General features: G+C 43.5%; 1 protein-coding gene across 4 annotated transcripts in view; it reads right to left on the minus strand.

Annotated features, from left to right (window-relative positions):
• Positions 1-2,086: 2,086 nt before the first annotated feature.
• The window catches only part of slc39a6 (solute carrier family 39 member 6), a 191,051-nt gene continuing 176,010 nt past the window's right edge, over positions 2,087-17,127 (minus strand). For all 4 annotated transcript variants that reach the window (XM_060905928.1, XM_060905929.1, XM_060905930.1 and 1 more), the window contains 2 exons: positions 3,137-3,327; positions 2,087-2,641 (listed from right to left, as the gene is read on the minus strand). In XM_060905928.1, coding sequence (XP_060761911.1) covers positions 2,489-2,641; positions 3,137-3,327 — 344 coding nt within the window. In that variant the 3' untranslated portion in view covers positions 2,087-2,488. The remainder of the gene's footprint in view (positions 2,642-3,136; positions 3,328-17,127) is intronic.

Here is a 17,127-nt window from a genome sequence, read left to right on the forward strand (position 1 = left end):
GCAAGAAACAAACATGCACACTTGATATACGGTGATATGCAGTATTTTGTATGGTGATTTAGGACAGATTATCAGACACTTGGAAATATCTAAAGATACCAAAAATAAAATAAAAGGAAAACAGTAGGCTTTTATGTTTATGATGGGTGTTGTGCTTTTGCTGCTCTGAAACTGAATCTAAAATTATAAAACACTTATGCCGCTTTTCCACTACAAACGCGGCTGAGCCGTGCCGTGCCGAGTCGAGCTGAGCGGGGCTATTGGAGTTGCATTTCGACTACAACCGCGCTGAACCGTGCTGGCTGGAAGTGGGTGGACACATTGGGTGGAGTTAGTGAAAGTGGGTGGACGTCACGTGATGTCGTTAAGCAGCGCAAACAGTGACATCAGTGACAGTGGCGGAACAAGTCAGAGCCGGGCCGGGGGCGGGGCAAATGACCGGGCCCTTTATTAAAGCTTATCATAACATCATTTTAGGCTACAAAATGTCCGCAACTGCGGTGATTACCAATTTCAACACTACCGGGTGCAACTATATGTTATTTAGTACATCAAGTCCTTCAAACGAACATGTAACTCAGAAACAAAAAACATTAGGATACTGTACATGGCTCATAATAAAACATCAATAGCCTATACTGCGCACATTATTTGAAGGGCATACGAATGAGCGCTCAGAGGTTGCAACGGTGACAGGAAGAGTCAGAAATAAAAGGAGGGCGGTGCAAACCTCACTGAATGCACTGTGTTTACCAATTTCAACACTACGGGGTGCAACTATGTTATTTTGTACATTAAGTCCTTCAAACGAACATGTAACTCAAACAAAAAAACATTAGGCGACATACTGTACATGGCTCATAATAAAACATCAATAGCCTACTGCACGCATTATTTGAAGGGCATACGACGAGCCTTGCGCTCCGCGAACTCGTCCACGATGCTCTGTATGTCACTGATTCAGTGATCTTTTAAGCGGTAGTCTCACGACCCGAATAGTAAACAATAAACATGGAGGACATGGTGTCGTTAGTGTTGCTGGTCTTGGTGCTGTGGCTTGTTGTCACCGACAACGCCAACAGATACTGGCAAGAGCGTATAGATGAGGCGAGGCGCATAAGGCTTCAGAAATTCTCGTAATTCGTAATTATTCTCCTTCTTCCGGGTTTACGGTGTTGACAGATCCCAGCGTGCTCGCGGGGCGTGTGTGGGCATGTGAGGACACGCCTCCTCACCAATCAGTGCACAGGGGAGTGTCTGCTCACGCCCCCAACCTCACTCGGCACGGCTTGGCTCGCTTCAGCCCCACTCCAAAACGGTGCGAGTTTTAGGGGCTAAGCAGGGCTGAAACGAGCTGAGTCGTGCTGGTTTTTGGTAGTCGAAACGCGAGCCGTGTCGGGCTGAAGTGAGCTGAAAAAGGGTAGTGGAAAAGGGCCATTAGTGACTGCACTTGGTAGCCCAAGTGTCTTTCATTGAAGCGATAAATGAGTTTTGTAATATATAGAACCATAGATACTCAAGTTTTAAACCAAACAGTCAAACATGAGCAGAAATGGTCAATTTTACCACACTGCACTAAAGGGTCGGAATTTGCCATTCTCCCCAAAACAGACAGTCTCGGGATCAAACTGGAGACACTAGATCTGTAAGGCAATAATCCTACCCACTGCGTCATGCTACAACAGGGCAAAAATGTTTTGAAATAATATTTAATGCACATGTTTCAAGTTTTATACCTTCATTACCAGACAATATTACCCCCACAACCCTGGCAACCTTTCTGGGTGAAACTTGCAAAATATTTCTGTAATAACCTCAAAACATTTGGCTGCACTATGACTTTGACTGTACATTAAAATGAATTCTAGGGCGTCAATAAAATCAAACCCATTACACCCCCCGCCACTCCTAATAACTCTAGTAAACTTCACTGAGATGGAATGTAAAAAACAAACAGAAAATACTCCAAATGTTTACTCATGTACACACTAACAGCACATAAAATGCTCAACAATAATGTGAGAGTTTGTGCAGCATGCATAAATAACATGATGCTTTTACAATTGGCACTCTTTCAAGACATCCATTTTTTTCTATGAATTGTTTTATTGTTGCATCAACTTCATGAATGACATCACTGTATATTGAGTTCATGCACTTTTCCAGCTTAATCCCAGCAGAAACATTCTGTTCTCTCAGATGACCATGCAGACAGCCAAAAACTTCAAGTGGTCACACACTACACTGCAAACAGTAAAACTACTGATTGTTCCTAGTGAGGACCAGAAGTAAATACATATCCTAGTGAGACAGTGGAACACTGACTATGATGTAATATCCTCTCCAAAATTCAGCAACTTCCACATTTTTACACAGAACCTGTATCTGTAAAATGAAATTTACATGTGAAAAAGTTACAGGTTAATGACTTAGGTTTCACTATGAGCCGTTATAGAGGTGATGATTGAGAGCAGTGGGGGTGATGAAATCAGAATTCAATCCAGAGTTGAATTTTGTGTTCAAACATGGCAATGACAAGCATGATACTGAAACCAAGCAGGATCCCAGCATTTTGCAGGACAAAGAATCCATAATGACTGAAGCCTGCTTCACTGGCATCGTTATGCAGCATCTCCGGAACCTATACACAGACACAAATACTTATCTGGGACAGTTGCTTTACAATGGGGAAAAAAAATATTAAAAGCCTAAAATTTAAAGTGGACATATGTGCCATTTGTGCTGAACTAATAAATAAATGACGACTAAGAAATGTGCAAATTAATAGCCATCATTAATCAAACAAATTAATTAATTCTGAAAAGGAATTACAATAGGTTCAACAAATATAAAAAAATAGTGCATAAAAAAAACAGTACTTTCAATTATATCAGACTAAAAAGTGTGATAACCTAGTGTTATTTATTTAATTGATTAAAATAAGTCAAACACAGACTGTTATTATTAACTGACCCGCTACTTCAGGAAGTTTAGTCCAAGTAAGTCAGTGTGAAAACTAATTACAATGTCTGATTATCATGTGCTTAGTGATTGAAGAAATGTTTTTAGGAAACCTGACAGCACAGGAATGGGCCCATATGCATGCATGTTGAGTATCCATAAATGTGTTACTCACCATATCTACCAGTGCAACGTACATGAAGAGTCCAGCTGTGAGAGCAAAGATCCACATGGCCACATTCTCAGCATAGTGACCAATCAGAATGCCTGTAAACATTCCCAGGTAGCCCATCATTGCAGAGAGCAAATTATAAAGAATTGCTTGTTTCACAGACATTCCAGCCTTCAGCAGAACTGCAAAATCCCCTAGAAATAAAATATTAAAAAGTTTAAGACTCCAGCTTAGTTTCTCTGATGTGGAAGTGAACTATTATTTACAGACGCCACAGAGGTACAACTACATCACTGTAACTCAAGGCAGTACTTTTACCATACAATATGGGTCAAACAAATATAACAGTCAGAATCATTACTCTCAAGTTTGATTTGTGCAATTACACCATTGTAGCATGTGTGCCTATGGCTTACAATGGGTCTACACCTGGAAGGGGTGCATGGGATGAGCTACAGGAGTAATAACCAACACAATGCACCTCAGCTTTGCTGTCTCATATATACAGTAATTAAAAAAAAAATCATGCACATGCAAAGAAATGCTGTAAAGCAAAAAAGGCTTCACAAACAAGAGCCCTAATTAAATTGCAAAAATGTCCTCAAATGTACCCTTTGATTATGGCAAGAAGATATATTAAAGTTTGCATTTTCTCACTTTTGCATGAGAAACACAGCAAAGTGCTATTTGGCTATGCTACATATTAAACTTGAGTAATTTTATTCGAAAAAATTTTATGAAAAAAGTATGCTTGGGCTCCAGGCACACTTATCTGCCAAATTAAACTTGGCTAAGTATGATAGTGGTTTAAAACAAACAAACAAACAAACAAACAAACAAACAAACAAACAAACAAACAAACAAACCAAACAAAACAAACACTCTTGCATCTCATATGAAAACATATCGTGGTGCACAAAAACATTAAATTAAAACACTCAATATATGAAAAAGAATGACAGGGTAATGAATGAAAGTCAATTACCAACAAAAACTAACCATTCATCAAGAGCTTTCAGGTTGTAAACATTCAATTGTCAGTTTACAGTCCATGCAGTTTAGGCATAAATAAAGTCCCAAGATACTATAGGAAATGAAAATGAAGCATATTGAGGAAAAAAAAAAAAAGATGAAACCCAACAATTTCGGTATTTGCAGTACCCAGCTGAACATAAAACAAAGTTCTCTATATATGACGCACTAATGAGTTTAAGCAAACAAAAATAAAATAGAAAAATAAAATTCTGAAACTAAATTAATTGGAGTATTATTAATCAGGTGAGCGTGTGTTGAAAGGGAAAAAATGATGGTTGGTCAGTCAAGCAGGGAGGTAAGGTGGAATTAAACCAGCAGAGTGTATAGGAAAAGGGAGGTAAGAATTTGTGATTTAAAAACCCAGCACACAGTTCGACCAGAGGAGAGAATTAAATGCCTTCAAACCCCTTCTGAAGCCCGTGGTCCTTTTCCAGTCTTCTGAATAGTAAGCAGGTTTCCCCCCCATCAGGCTACAGATCTGATTGGGGATTCTTGCAGGCCTAGTCAAGCAGTTCTTCCAAGGGTAAAAACCAGAGCAATTCTCTCATTCTTTAAAAGCGACTTGCTACAATATCTAGGCCAGGGTTCCCCAATTAGTTTTCCCCAAGGGCTAAATTATGTTCAGCATGCCAAGACAAGGGCCAAAACATCTCCACCAAAATATCCCACAAGACAAAATTCAGTTAATTAAAAAAAAAAAAAAAAGGATCAACATCAAGAAGCAAGTCATTCATTCAGTCAGTAGATTAATCCTAGTCATTTCCTCATCCATTCTGTATAATCAAGTTCCTCCATGTAATCCCAGTTACTGCTCATTATATTCAAACAAAAGTTATATACTCCATGATCTTCAGTTTATGCTTAAACAGCAGAAGACCTCCAAGGTAGAAGGTTAACAAAAAACTTTTATGGACAAACAGAATATTCTCAACAACAGAATATTACTTTCAGTGTGAAACAAACAGTGGGGAAAACTGAGGAGTTTTACAGAGACTCAGTTCGTGGCATGGCAATGTAGCTTACAGCAGATTATAAATCACTGAACTGCTGATTGTCCAGCTGGTGCTCTGAAAACATTGTGGGCTTTATAAACAATTGGATTAGTTTTGAGGGCAAGGCTGGCCTGTTAGGGTAGGAGACTGTATTCATCCCATAGCCCATAGTCTCAGAACAAGCCTAGTCAACATATTATGACAATCCAGAGCCAAGGCCAGGAAGCAGACAAACAGGCTAAACTGACTGCTAGCTGCACAGAGTTCAGGACTCAAGTTCCATTATACTGAGACTGTCTCTGTTCCCCAAGCTATACAAAAAAAGTATAAATATTCAGAGTTTGTTCTAGTAATCCAATTAATATAAAAGTATATCATACTGATTATATAGCCACTGCCAGCACCTTTGATCTAAAGGTAGGGCGATTAAATATTAGATCTCTTACATCCAAAGTGCTAATTGTTAATAAGCTTATTACTGATCAGGAGTTTAATGTACTGTGTTTAACAGAAACATGGATGAAGTCAAATTAATATATAGCATTTCATGAAGCGAGTCCTCCTGGATACAGTTACAGACACCAGCCTCGTCTAACTGGTAGAGGAGGAGGTGTTGCGGTTATGATTATCTAGGTGTAACACAAAAACCTGGTTATAAATTCAATACATTTGAAGTTTTTCATATTAACATATGTAGCCACAAAAAAACAAGTCTGCCCAGTCAGTTCTGTTACTTACTATTTACAGGCCCTTGGGGCCATATTGAGTTTCTTCCTGAATTTGCGCATTTCATCTCAGACCTGGCTATTTCCTTAGACAAAGTTGTTAGAAACTTTTCACTTCGATAACCCAGAAGACCCTCTGAAAACAGCGTTTATGTCCATTCTAGATTCAACAGGGGTTAATCAGTCATAGGACCTACTCATAATGGTGGTCACACTCTTGATGGGTTAAATATAGAAAATATAGTCACACTTCCACAGTCTGAAGCGAGCTCAGATCATTATCTCATCTTATTCAAAAATATGTCTGAGTAATAAGACAGGCACCTTGCCACGCTACTGTACCAAAACATACATTCATGCCAACTACTGCACAAAGTTTTATAAATAGACTCCCCGAATTATCAAATTGGATCACTGTCAGACCCCACAAAACTTGATCAGGCAAACTAAATGCTTGGAGTCAGAGTTCTGCTACTGTATACTTTAGACAATGTAGCTCCACTTAAAATAAAAATGATTAAAGACCAAAAACTATCACCCTGTTATAACGATTACACTCGCACTTTAAAACAGACTACTCAAAAGTTAGAACGTAAATGGCATCAAATAAAATTGGTAGTATTCCAATTAGCATGGAAGGAGAGCCTCCTGAAGTACAGAAAAGCTCTTCGTGCTGCTTCATAATTGTACAGTGGGGCAAAAAAGTATTTAGTCAGTCACCAATTGTGCAAGTTCTCCCACTTAAAAAGATGAGAGAGGCCTGTAATTTTCATCATAGGTATACGTCAACTATGAGAGACAAAATGAGAAAAAAAAAATCCAGAAAATCACATTGTCTGATTTTTAAAGAATTTATTTGCAAATTATGGTGGAAAATAAGTATTTGGTCAATAACAAAAGTTCATCTCAGTACTTTGTTATATACAGTACCCTTTGTTGGCAATGACAGAGGTCAAACGTTTTTTCTGTAAGTCTTCACAAGGTTTTCACACACTGTTGCTGGTATTTTGGCCCATTCCTCCATGCAGATCTCCTCTAGAGCAGTGATGTTTTGGGGCTGTCGCTGGGCAACATGGACTTTCAACTCCCTCCAAAGATTTTCTATGGGGTTGAGCTCTGGAAACTGGCTAGGCCACTCCAGGACCTTGAAATGCTTCTTACGAAGCCACTCCTTCGTTGCCTGGGCAGTGTGTTTGGGATCATTGTCATGCTGAAAGACCCAGCCACGTTTCCTCTTCAATGCCCTTGCTGATGGAAGGAGGTTTTCACTCAAAATCTCACGATACATAGCCCCATTCATTCTTTCCTTTACACGGATCAGTCGTCCTGGTCCCTTTGCAGAAAAACAGCCCCAGAGCATGATGTTTCCACCCCCATGCTTCACAGTAGGTATGGTGTTCTTTGGATGCAACTCAGCATTCTTTCTCCTCCAAACATGACAAGTTGAGTTTTTACCAAAAACTAAGATGATTTTGGTTTCATCTGACCATATGACATTCTCCCAATCCTCATCTGGATCATCCAAGTGCTCTCTAGCAAACTTCAGATGGACCTGGATATGTACTGGCTTAAGCAAGGGGACATGTCTGTGGCACTGCAGAATTTGAGTCCCTGGCGGCGTAGTGTGTTACTGATGGTAGCCTTTGTTACTTTGGTCCCAGCTCTCTGCAGGTCATTCACTAGGTCCCCCCATGTGGTTCTGGGATTTTTGCTCACCGTTCTTGTGATCATTTTGACCCCACGGGGTGAGATCTTGCGTGGAGCCCCAGATCGAGGGAGATTATCAGTGGTCTTGTATGTCTTCCATTTTCTAATAATTGCTCCCACAGTTGATTTCTTCGCACCAAGCTGCTTACCTATTGCAGATTCAGTCTTCCCAGCCTGGTGCAGGTATACAATTTTGTTTCTGGTGTCCTTTGACAGCTCTTTGGTCTTGGCCATAGTGGCGTTTGGAGTGTGACTGTTTGAGGTTGTGGACAGGTGTCTTTTATACTGATAACGAGTTCAAACAGGTGCCATTAATACAGGTAACAAGTGGAGGACAGAGGAGCCTCTTAAAGAAGTTGTTACAGGTCTGTGAGAGCCAGAAATCTTGCTTGTTTGTAGGTGACCAGGTGACTTATTTTACCGAGGAATTTACCAATTAATTCATAAAAAATCCTACAATATGATTTTCTGGATTTTTTTTCCTCATTTTGTCTCTCATAGTTGAAGTGTACCTATGATGAAAATTACAGGCCTTTCTCATCTTTTTAAGTGGGAGAACTTGCACAATTGGTGGCTGACTAAATACTTTTTTGCCCCATTGTATCTCTCCACCCTAATAGAGAACAAAAATAATCCTAGATTCTTATTTAATACTGCAGCAAAATTAACCAGTAAAGACTACCATAGATACATGCACACCTGCAATATGCAGTAGCAGCAACTTCATGATTTTTTTCAATGACAAAATTGAAAACTCACAAAAAATTAAAACTACTAATTCAAGGCCAGATAATTTATGTAACCCTGTAGTTAACATTATAACTATCATATCAGCAATTAGAATGTTTTACTCCCCTTAGAGAAACTAAACTAATTTCATTAAGTTCCACATCAAAATCTTCTACTTGTGTACTAGATCTTTCACCTACATGACTCTTCAAACAGAATACCAGAAGCAATCGAACTTCTTCGAAAAATAATAAATTATTCCCTGAGAATTGGCTATGGATGCAAATCCTTTAAACCAGCAGTTATCAAGCCCCTGATTTAAAAAACCTGACCTCGACCCCTGTCAGCTGTCCAATTATCGGCCAATATCAAACCTCCCCTTTATCTCCAAGATTCTAGAAAAAAACTGGGGCACAACAGTTATTTTCACATCTACATAGGAATAACATCCATGAAATATATAAATCGGGGTTTAGACCTCATCATAGCACAGAGACAGCACTGGTTAAAGTAGCAAATGATGTACTGTTGGCATCTGATCAGGGCTGTGTCTCCGTTTGTAGTGCTTGACCTTAGTGTAGCCTTTGACACTATCGATCATACCATTCCCCTGGATAGACTACAAAATGTGGGAGTTAAAGGAACAGCCCTCTTCTGGCTCAGGTCTTACTTAACTGATCGCCATCAGTATGTTGATGTAAATTTCCTGGTTACATAGTTATACTTTGTGACTATATAGGACACAGTTATAGAAGCAAGTTATTTATAATCATGCTATCCATGATCACCCAAATGAGGATGGGTTTCTTTTCGAGTCTGGTTCCTCTCAAGTTTTCTTCCTCATGTCGTCTGAGGGAGTTTTTCCTTGCCACCGCTGCCACAGGCTTGCTCATCAGGGAAAAATTAGGGATAAAATTAGCTCATGTTCAAGTCTTTAATTTTCTGTAAAGCTGCTTTGTGATAATGTAGCAGCGCTATACAAATAACTTGACGTGACTCAATTCCATCTGGATACTCAGACTCCCTCATCTTAGTGAGGCATTAAAATAATTCTTAAAAGGTAATAGTGGGCAAGGCTAATTGGCTAGCATCATCTTGCCAAAAAGAAAGAAAGATAATACATGACGCAAAGTTGGAATGGAGATGTTAACAGTGGCAGGAAAGAGAACAGTCACACTCTTCCCCTCCTGTGCAAGGTTGCACCATAAAAGTAAGAGGGGAAACAAAGAAAATCACCACTGTTTGCAGCAAATTTCAAACACCTGATTCCTTAAAGTAAAAGAATGTTGATCTGCATCATGAGGAGTATTAAAGGCAATTAGGAGCATCATTTTGGGTAGATTTCTTTTTTTTTGGGGGGGGGGGGGGGGGGGGGCTTTTTTCACCTTTATTGGACAGGACAGTGTACAGACAGGACAGGAAATGAGCAGGAGAGAGAGACGGGGAGGGATCGGGAAATGACCTCAGGTCGGAATCGAACCCGGATCCCCAGATTTATGGTATGGCGCCTTAGCCACCTGAGCCACGACGCTTTCTTGATGCGATTCTGCTCCTTCTCCTTTCCCTCTACCATTGTAGGAATGTTCTGAGCCCTGTGTTGCAAGGTCCTAATGACCCCCAATTTGTGTTCCAGTGGGTGGTGAGAGTCGAAGAGTAGGTACTGGTCTGTGTGTGTGGGTTTCCAGTAGACCTCGATGCTAAGGCTTCTGTCTTGTCTAATGTGTACATCACAATCCAAGAAGGCTAGATTATTCCCACTGATGTCCTCCCGAGTGAAATTGATGTTGATATTCACTGCATTGATATGCTTAGAGAAGGCTTCCACTTCATGGGTTTTGATTTTAACCCAGGTGTCATCCACATATCTGAACCAGTGGCTGGGAGCAACTCCTGAAAAAGTGGTCAAAGCTTTATGTTCCACTTCCTCCATGTAAAGATTGGCCACAATAGGGGACACCAGTTGAGCCCATGGCGCATCTATGCTTCTGTCTGTAGAAACTTTCATGAGACTGGAAATAAGTGGTAGTCAGGCAGAGGTCAAGCAGGGTGCAAATCTGGTCCGTGGTGAGGTTCGTTCTATCCAATAAGGTGCTGTCTCGAAGGAGTCGTTTTCTAACAGATTTGACTGCTTCTGTAGTGGGAATGCAGGTGAAAAGAAGTGACATAATAGGAAACCATGTCTAAGTCATCTAAGTCTAGTTTGAGGTCTGCAACTTTAGTAGCAAAATCTTGGGAGTTTTTGACATGATGTAGCGTATTCCCAACAAGAGGAGCCAGGATGGTGGCTAGGTGTTTGGCAATGTTATAGGTGACAGAGTTTATACTGCTGATGATAGGTCTGAGTGGAGCTCCTCCCTTGTGAATCTTGGGGAGTCCGTATATGAGAGGAACGTCTTCCCCAGGGTACAATCTGTAGTACAGAGATCGGTTGATGGCTAGGTCCTTTTCTAGTTGTTGCAGGCAGCTAACAACTTTCTTTTTGTAACAACTGGTGGGGTCCTGCCTTAAGGTTTCATAGGTGGTTGTGTTGCTGAGGAGACTGGTCATCCTGGAGTGGTAGTCCGCTGTGTCACAGGGCTCACAGCAACACAGGGCTCAGAACATCCCTACAACGGTAGAGGGAAAGGAAAAGGAGCAGAATCGCATCAAGAAAGCACTTCAGAACTGCGGGTATCCCAACTGGTCTTTCTTCAAGAGCAGAAAAAGGAACATAACGGACAAGGGGGATAACAGGAACAAACGCAAGAACATTGTCATTCCCTACATTTCTGGTCTATCTGAGAAACTCAGGAGGATCTTCTACAAACACAACATTCCAGTACATTTCAGACCCAGTAACACCCTGAAGCAGAAACTGGTCCACCCTAAGGACAGAATAGCCAGACACAAACAGGAAAACAGTGTATGCAATTCAGTGCAGTGAGGAATGCATGGACTTATATATTGGGGAAACAAAACAACCGCTTCACAGGCACCTGGCTCAACACAGGAGAGCCAGTTCCTCAGACAAGGACTCTGCTGTCTACCTTCATCTTAACAACAAAGGACACTCATTTCAGGATTGCAACGTACGCATTTTAGCCAGAGAGGATCGTTGGTATGAGCGAGGAGTTAAAGAAGCCATTTTTGTCAACCTGGAACGGCCATCACTGAACAGAGGTGGGGGTCTAAGACATCATTTATCAGCCACCTACAATGCAGTCCTTGGCGCACTTCCCAGACAACTGAATGCACACCAAAACCCAGCTGTTTTCAGTGATTCACAGGAGGACAGAGAGAATCAGCATTCCATTGATCACCCTAACGGGCAATCCATTGATCATCCTAACGACTCTCGAGGCCGTTCACAACCAGCCCCCAGTGACCCACACCAACAGGATGACTCAATGGCACCTTAGATGAGCTTTTCATCCATGAGAGGATAAATACCTCATACTCCCTACCAGTCAGACAGAACTGAAGAAGCCTTTCGGATGAGAGGTGAAATGTCTTCAAGAATCTTCAACCAAGTCCAGTTGCTCTCTTTTACCACCCACAGTTGACTTGGGAGATGATGCGGAAGAGCACCTCCGCAATACTGCGTGCGGAGATATTGCGAAGAGGCACTGCTTCCAGGTATCGCACTGCATAGTCCACCAGAACTAAAATAAAGCAGTACCCTCGTGTTGACCGATCTAATGGCCCGACGAGATCCATCCCAACTCTTTTGAGAGCAGGGTCTTGACTAATGGGAGAGGGCGCAAAGTCGCTTTTGGAATGGCCGCTGGATTTACTAACTGGCATTCGCAGCATGCCGTACACCACCTACAGATATCGCTGCGAATCCCTGGCCAATAGAACCGGGCCATTATTCGGGCTAGTGTCTTATCCTGCCCCAAGTGTCTAGCCATGGGATTAAAGTGAGCCGCCTGGAATACTAATTCCCGGCGGCTCTTTGGAATCAAAAGCTGTGTAATCGGCTCCTTAGTCTGAGTGTCCTGCGTCACTCGATATAATCCATCCCTCATAATGGAGAAATAGGGGAAGGACGGGGTGGCGTTTGGCTGGAGCGTTTGACCATCGATTACTCTCACTTGGTCAAACGCATGCCGCAGAGTCTCGTCTGACGACTGTTCTAACGGGAAATACGCAAGGGATTCCCCGAGAGAAGGAGGAGCCGCCTGCGGCTCCTCCCGCTGACGCGGTGATGACGTAGACGGCTCTGTGACAGCTGTTCCTGCCAATGTCACACCGGGACCTCCCCCTGCTGAACTACGGCAGGACCCCGTCTTCACTAAATGCCTCATTAACTCCCGAAATCCTGGCCAATCAGTTGAGTGGGTAAGGCGAGGATACCTTTTACCACCTTCACACTAAATTTTCCCCTCGAAAAAGAATGTGGATGGACACTAAAGGGTAGTTGTGAACATCCCCGTGCACACACAACACCTTCACCAATTGTGCTCCCCCCAATGCCTCGTCTTGCACCAGGCTTTGGTGGATTGAGGTCTGATTACAGCCCGAGTCCACCAATGCCTGATATGTATCCCCTTGGACACTCACCGATATGCTCTGCGATATGCTCTGGCGATATGCGATATGCTCTGGCCCGATCGAGGGCGGCTCCTGGCGCGTCGGGGATCCGAACCACCGCACCCACCTCCATTGCCGAGCACTGCTACTGGAGGTGGCCCGGCTCCCCGCAGCGCCAGCAAACCGGCCCGGGCTTTCTCTCTGCACCGGTGCTCTGGGGCTCACTCACCTGAGGGGGGGAAGAGACGGACACAGAAGTGGGAAACAGGAGGGCACCGCGGGTGCGGCGGGCCGGCTGGGGTGGAGCCGGCCCCCGCCTCCGCGGTGGGGGAACGGGGCGAGGACGAGACACAGAAGGGGAGGGGGAGAGAGAGAGGAGAGGGGAGGAGATCTGTTGTCCTGCCATCGGAGCAGCCGCCAAATGGTCCTCCGCCAGCTCGATGGCTTGATCCAGCGACACCAGGCTATGGCACTGGACTCACTCCGCGGTCCCTTTGGGTAGTCGGGCAATGAACTGTTCCAGTACCACCTGATCGACAATTCCCTCGGCATCGCGGTTGTCAGCCCTCAGCCACCGCCAGCAGGCATCCCGGAGTTGCTGGCCAAATGTGAACGGCCGGCCGACTTCCTCCAGGCGCAGAGCGCGGAAGTGCTGTCGGTGTTGTTCGGGGGTGCACCCCACACGCTGGAGGACGGCCTGGCAGAGGTCCGCGTAGACCAGCCGGCTGTTGGCGGGGAACTGTAGTGCAGCCAGCTGCACCTCGCCCATTAGCAGGGGGAGGAGGCGCGCCGTGCACTGTTCCACCGGCCAGCCTCTGCTGCCTGCTCAAAAAGCGTGAGGAAGGCCTCGGGGTCATCATGTGGGCCCATCTTCTTTAGGGTGAGGTGGGGAGGGCCTGTGGAGGTGGTGTACCCCGCCGACGCGAGGAGGTGCCGGAACGCCTGTCGATCTTCCTGCTGTGCCAGCACCAGGGCCTTGAACCTTTGCTCCTGCTCCTTCCGGAGGGCAATTAGCGCTTGGTGCTGGCTCTGCTGGGCCGTGGCGAGGGCATGGATCAGGCCTGTGAAGGGGGAGGACTCCATGGGGCTGTTCTTCTCTGTGCTCCGTCCCGGGTTTCGGCACCAATGTTGCACTTCGTAGGGGTGGGTGGAGCACAGAAGGACGGCAGGCCAGAACGGAGTTCACAAAACTCTTTATTTCTCACTTTTCAGTGGAATATTCACTCTCCCAGCCACACACGCACAAGTCGTCTGGCTGGGGAGAGAGCTCTCTTCCTCTACTCTCTCTCTCTCTTCTTATGTAGGGCATGGTCACTGGGGAAGACACACAAACGCACGTTTATAGACATCAGGTGCAGTGATTCTGCCACTTACCTTCCCTGACTCCGCCCTCTGGTCACAGACTGACACTTGACCACGCCCCCGCTGCCACACCATGCTAACTTATTTTAATTATTACTTATTAACAATACTTCTTGGGACCAGAAGAAAATTACAGACTTTTTTTTAACATATAAAGTTTCAAATGTGCATAAAATTAAAACCGGTGCCTATGAGCTTTAAACAGGGACACGCATGTAATTCTGAAAATAATAAAGGTTTGATAAAACATAACACTTAATCGGTGATGTTTTAGATGCTAGTCTCATGGTGGTCAATACGGACATGTGAAAATGGCCATGGACTAATGAAAAATTATTTAAAAATTGCATTTTAATCTTTAAAAATATTATTTTCCCATATCATCTTAACAAGAACACTTTTAATTTTCCACTTTTGAAACAATTTGGCACATTTTTGATGCCTTATGCATGTCATCAAACGTTGCGGATGCAAATCGCACCGGTGTCTTTGAACAACTCAGATCTTATAGTTCTGATGTGCCATTTAGAGGATGCTACTTTTAATCCTCCAGATTTACTTAAGATAGGCATATCAGGTGAAAAATTCAATCCAAATTGCTTGAAATTGCTGTCATTGAATTCAGAATTGTATGCTAAACATACTTTTGAAAGAATTAAAATATGTTTATCTGTTCCTAAGATATTGCAAATCAAAGATTGAAACGGCTTAATTTTTAGAAAACTGGCATATTATCTATTAGGATAACATGGTCCAAAATAGGCCTAATTAACAAATGACATCAAATGTTTTTTCCTAACTTTTTATTTTTTAGGATATTTACATGGAAATTGGCAGGCACATAGATGGTTGTATACTGAATACAAAGTTTGAAATAGTAAAAATAATTTATGAAAATTAGTATTTAATTAGTATTAATTATGGTAATTAGGTAAAATATCGGTACACAAGTTTTAAAAAATGGCTTTATTTGTGCAATATAAAGCTGATCTTCACTCATTTATACATCACAAAGAAGGAGAAATCAGTGTTAATTATAAAATATGCATAAATGAGCATTGAATGGCATTCACATCTACCATTCTTTATCAAAATACAAAAGTAATAAAATAATATTTTAATACCCTCGTTATGCTCTGTAGGCCTTTGTATTTCTAAGTAGGGCCTACTAGTGTTTATATGAAAGAATATTAATGATTATTTCCATTTATATTCACAGCTTTCAAGGCTAACTTTGAAAAAACTGAGAGCGCCACATCCAATAAACAATTCCAGTTGACTGAACTGAAATTGACACTTGTGTTTCTGACTTCTGTTTTTTTAAAATAGCATTCCAACCACTAGGCTCACAATATTTTTCATCAAAACAACTATGGTTGTATTCTAAAATATTTATTTGCATGAATCAGTTTGATTTGGAAAAACAAGTAGGTAAAGTTATGAAAACTTACTTCGAAGTCTCCCGTGAAGCATAACATCAAAACTAGCTGACGGAATATTTTGCTGAATACTTCATCAGAAACCGTGAGAACTAGAGACCATCCCTATAGGGGTTATCTGATTTGATATACATGTGTAATCCTTACAGTGACTGAAGCAGCCCGGTGGTCTTGGTGCCCAAGGCCGACGGGTCGGTCCGGTTCTGTGTAGACTACAGAAAAGTCAACGAGGTGTCTAAATTCAATGCGTACCCAATGCCTCGTATTGATGAGTTGCTGGATCCACTAGGCACAACTCGATTTTACTCGACACTGGATTTGACAAAGGGTTATTGGCAGATCCCCTTGACTCCACTATCCCAAGAAAAAATGGCCTTTTCCACACCGTTTGGCTTACACCAATTTGTTACACTTCCTTTCGGGCTGTTTGGGACGCCCACTACGTTCCAGAGGCTTATGGACAGGGTCCTACGCGGCTGCATACTTAGATGACATAATCTATTAGTAATGACTGGCCGCGGCATCTGCAACACCTGAGGGCCGTCCTTAGGTCGCTGAGGCGAGCAGGTCTCACGGCCAACCCGAACAAATGTGCGATTGGGCAGGTGGAAGTACGGTATCTGGGCTTCCACTTGGGCAATGGGCAGGTGCGTCCCCAAATTAACAAGACAGCAGCGATTGCGGCCTGCCCGAGGCCCAAGACCAAAAAGGGGGTGAGACAGTTCCTGGGGCTGGCTGGCTACTATTGTAGGTTTATACCTAATCATTCGGACGTCACCAGCCCGCTGACTGATCTCACTAAAAAGGGGACACCAGATCCAGTCCAGTGGACGGAGCAATGCCAGCGGGCTTTCTCTGAGGTGAAGGCTGCATTGTGTGGGGGGCCACTGTTACACTCCCCTGACTTTTCTCTCCCCTTTATGTTACAGACGGATGCGTCGGACAGAGGGCTGGGGGCTGTTTTGTCCCTGGAGGTGGAGGACCGTCCAGTGCTGTATATCAGCAGAAAGCTGTCGGTGCGTGAGGGGAGCTACAGCACTATCGAGAAAGAGTGCTGTGCCATCAAGTGGGCGGTCCTCGCCCTCCGCTACTACCTGCTGGGACGCCCCTTCACCCTGTATTCGGACCACGCGCCCCTCCAGTGGCTCCACCGCATGAAGGATGCCAACATGCAGATCACTTGTTGGTATCTGGCAGTCCAGCCCTTTAACTTCAAGGTGATCCACAGGCCGGGGGTGCAGATGGTCGTGGCGGACTTCCTCTCCTGTCGGCTGCAAGTCAGGCGGTGGGGGTATGTGGCAGCAGGGGCGTGGTCAAGCGTCGGTCTGTGACTGGAGGGTGGAGTCAGGGAAGGCAAGTGGCAGAATCACTGCACCTGATGTCTATTAACGTGCGTTTGTGTGTCTTCTCCAGTGACCACGCCCTACATAAGGAGAGAGTAGAGGAAGAGAGCTCTCTCCCCAACCAGACGACTTGTGTGTGCGCGTGTGTGG

This window comes from Neoarius graeffei, chromosome 23, assembly GCF_027579695.1.
Source record: "Neoarius graeffei isolate fNeoGra1 chromosome 23, fNeoGra1.pri, whole genome shotgun sequence".
NCBI lineage: Eukaryota > Metazoa > Chordata > Actinopteri > Siluriformes > Ariidae > Neoarius > Neoarius graeffei.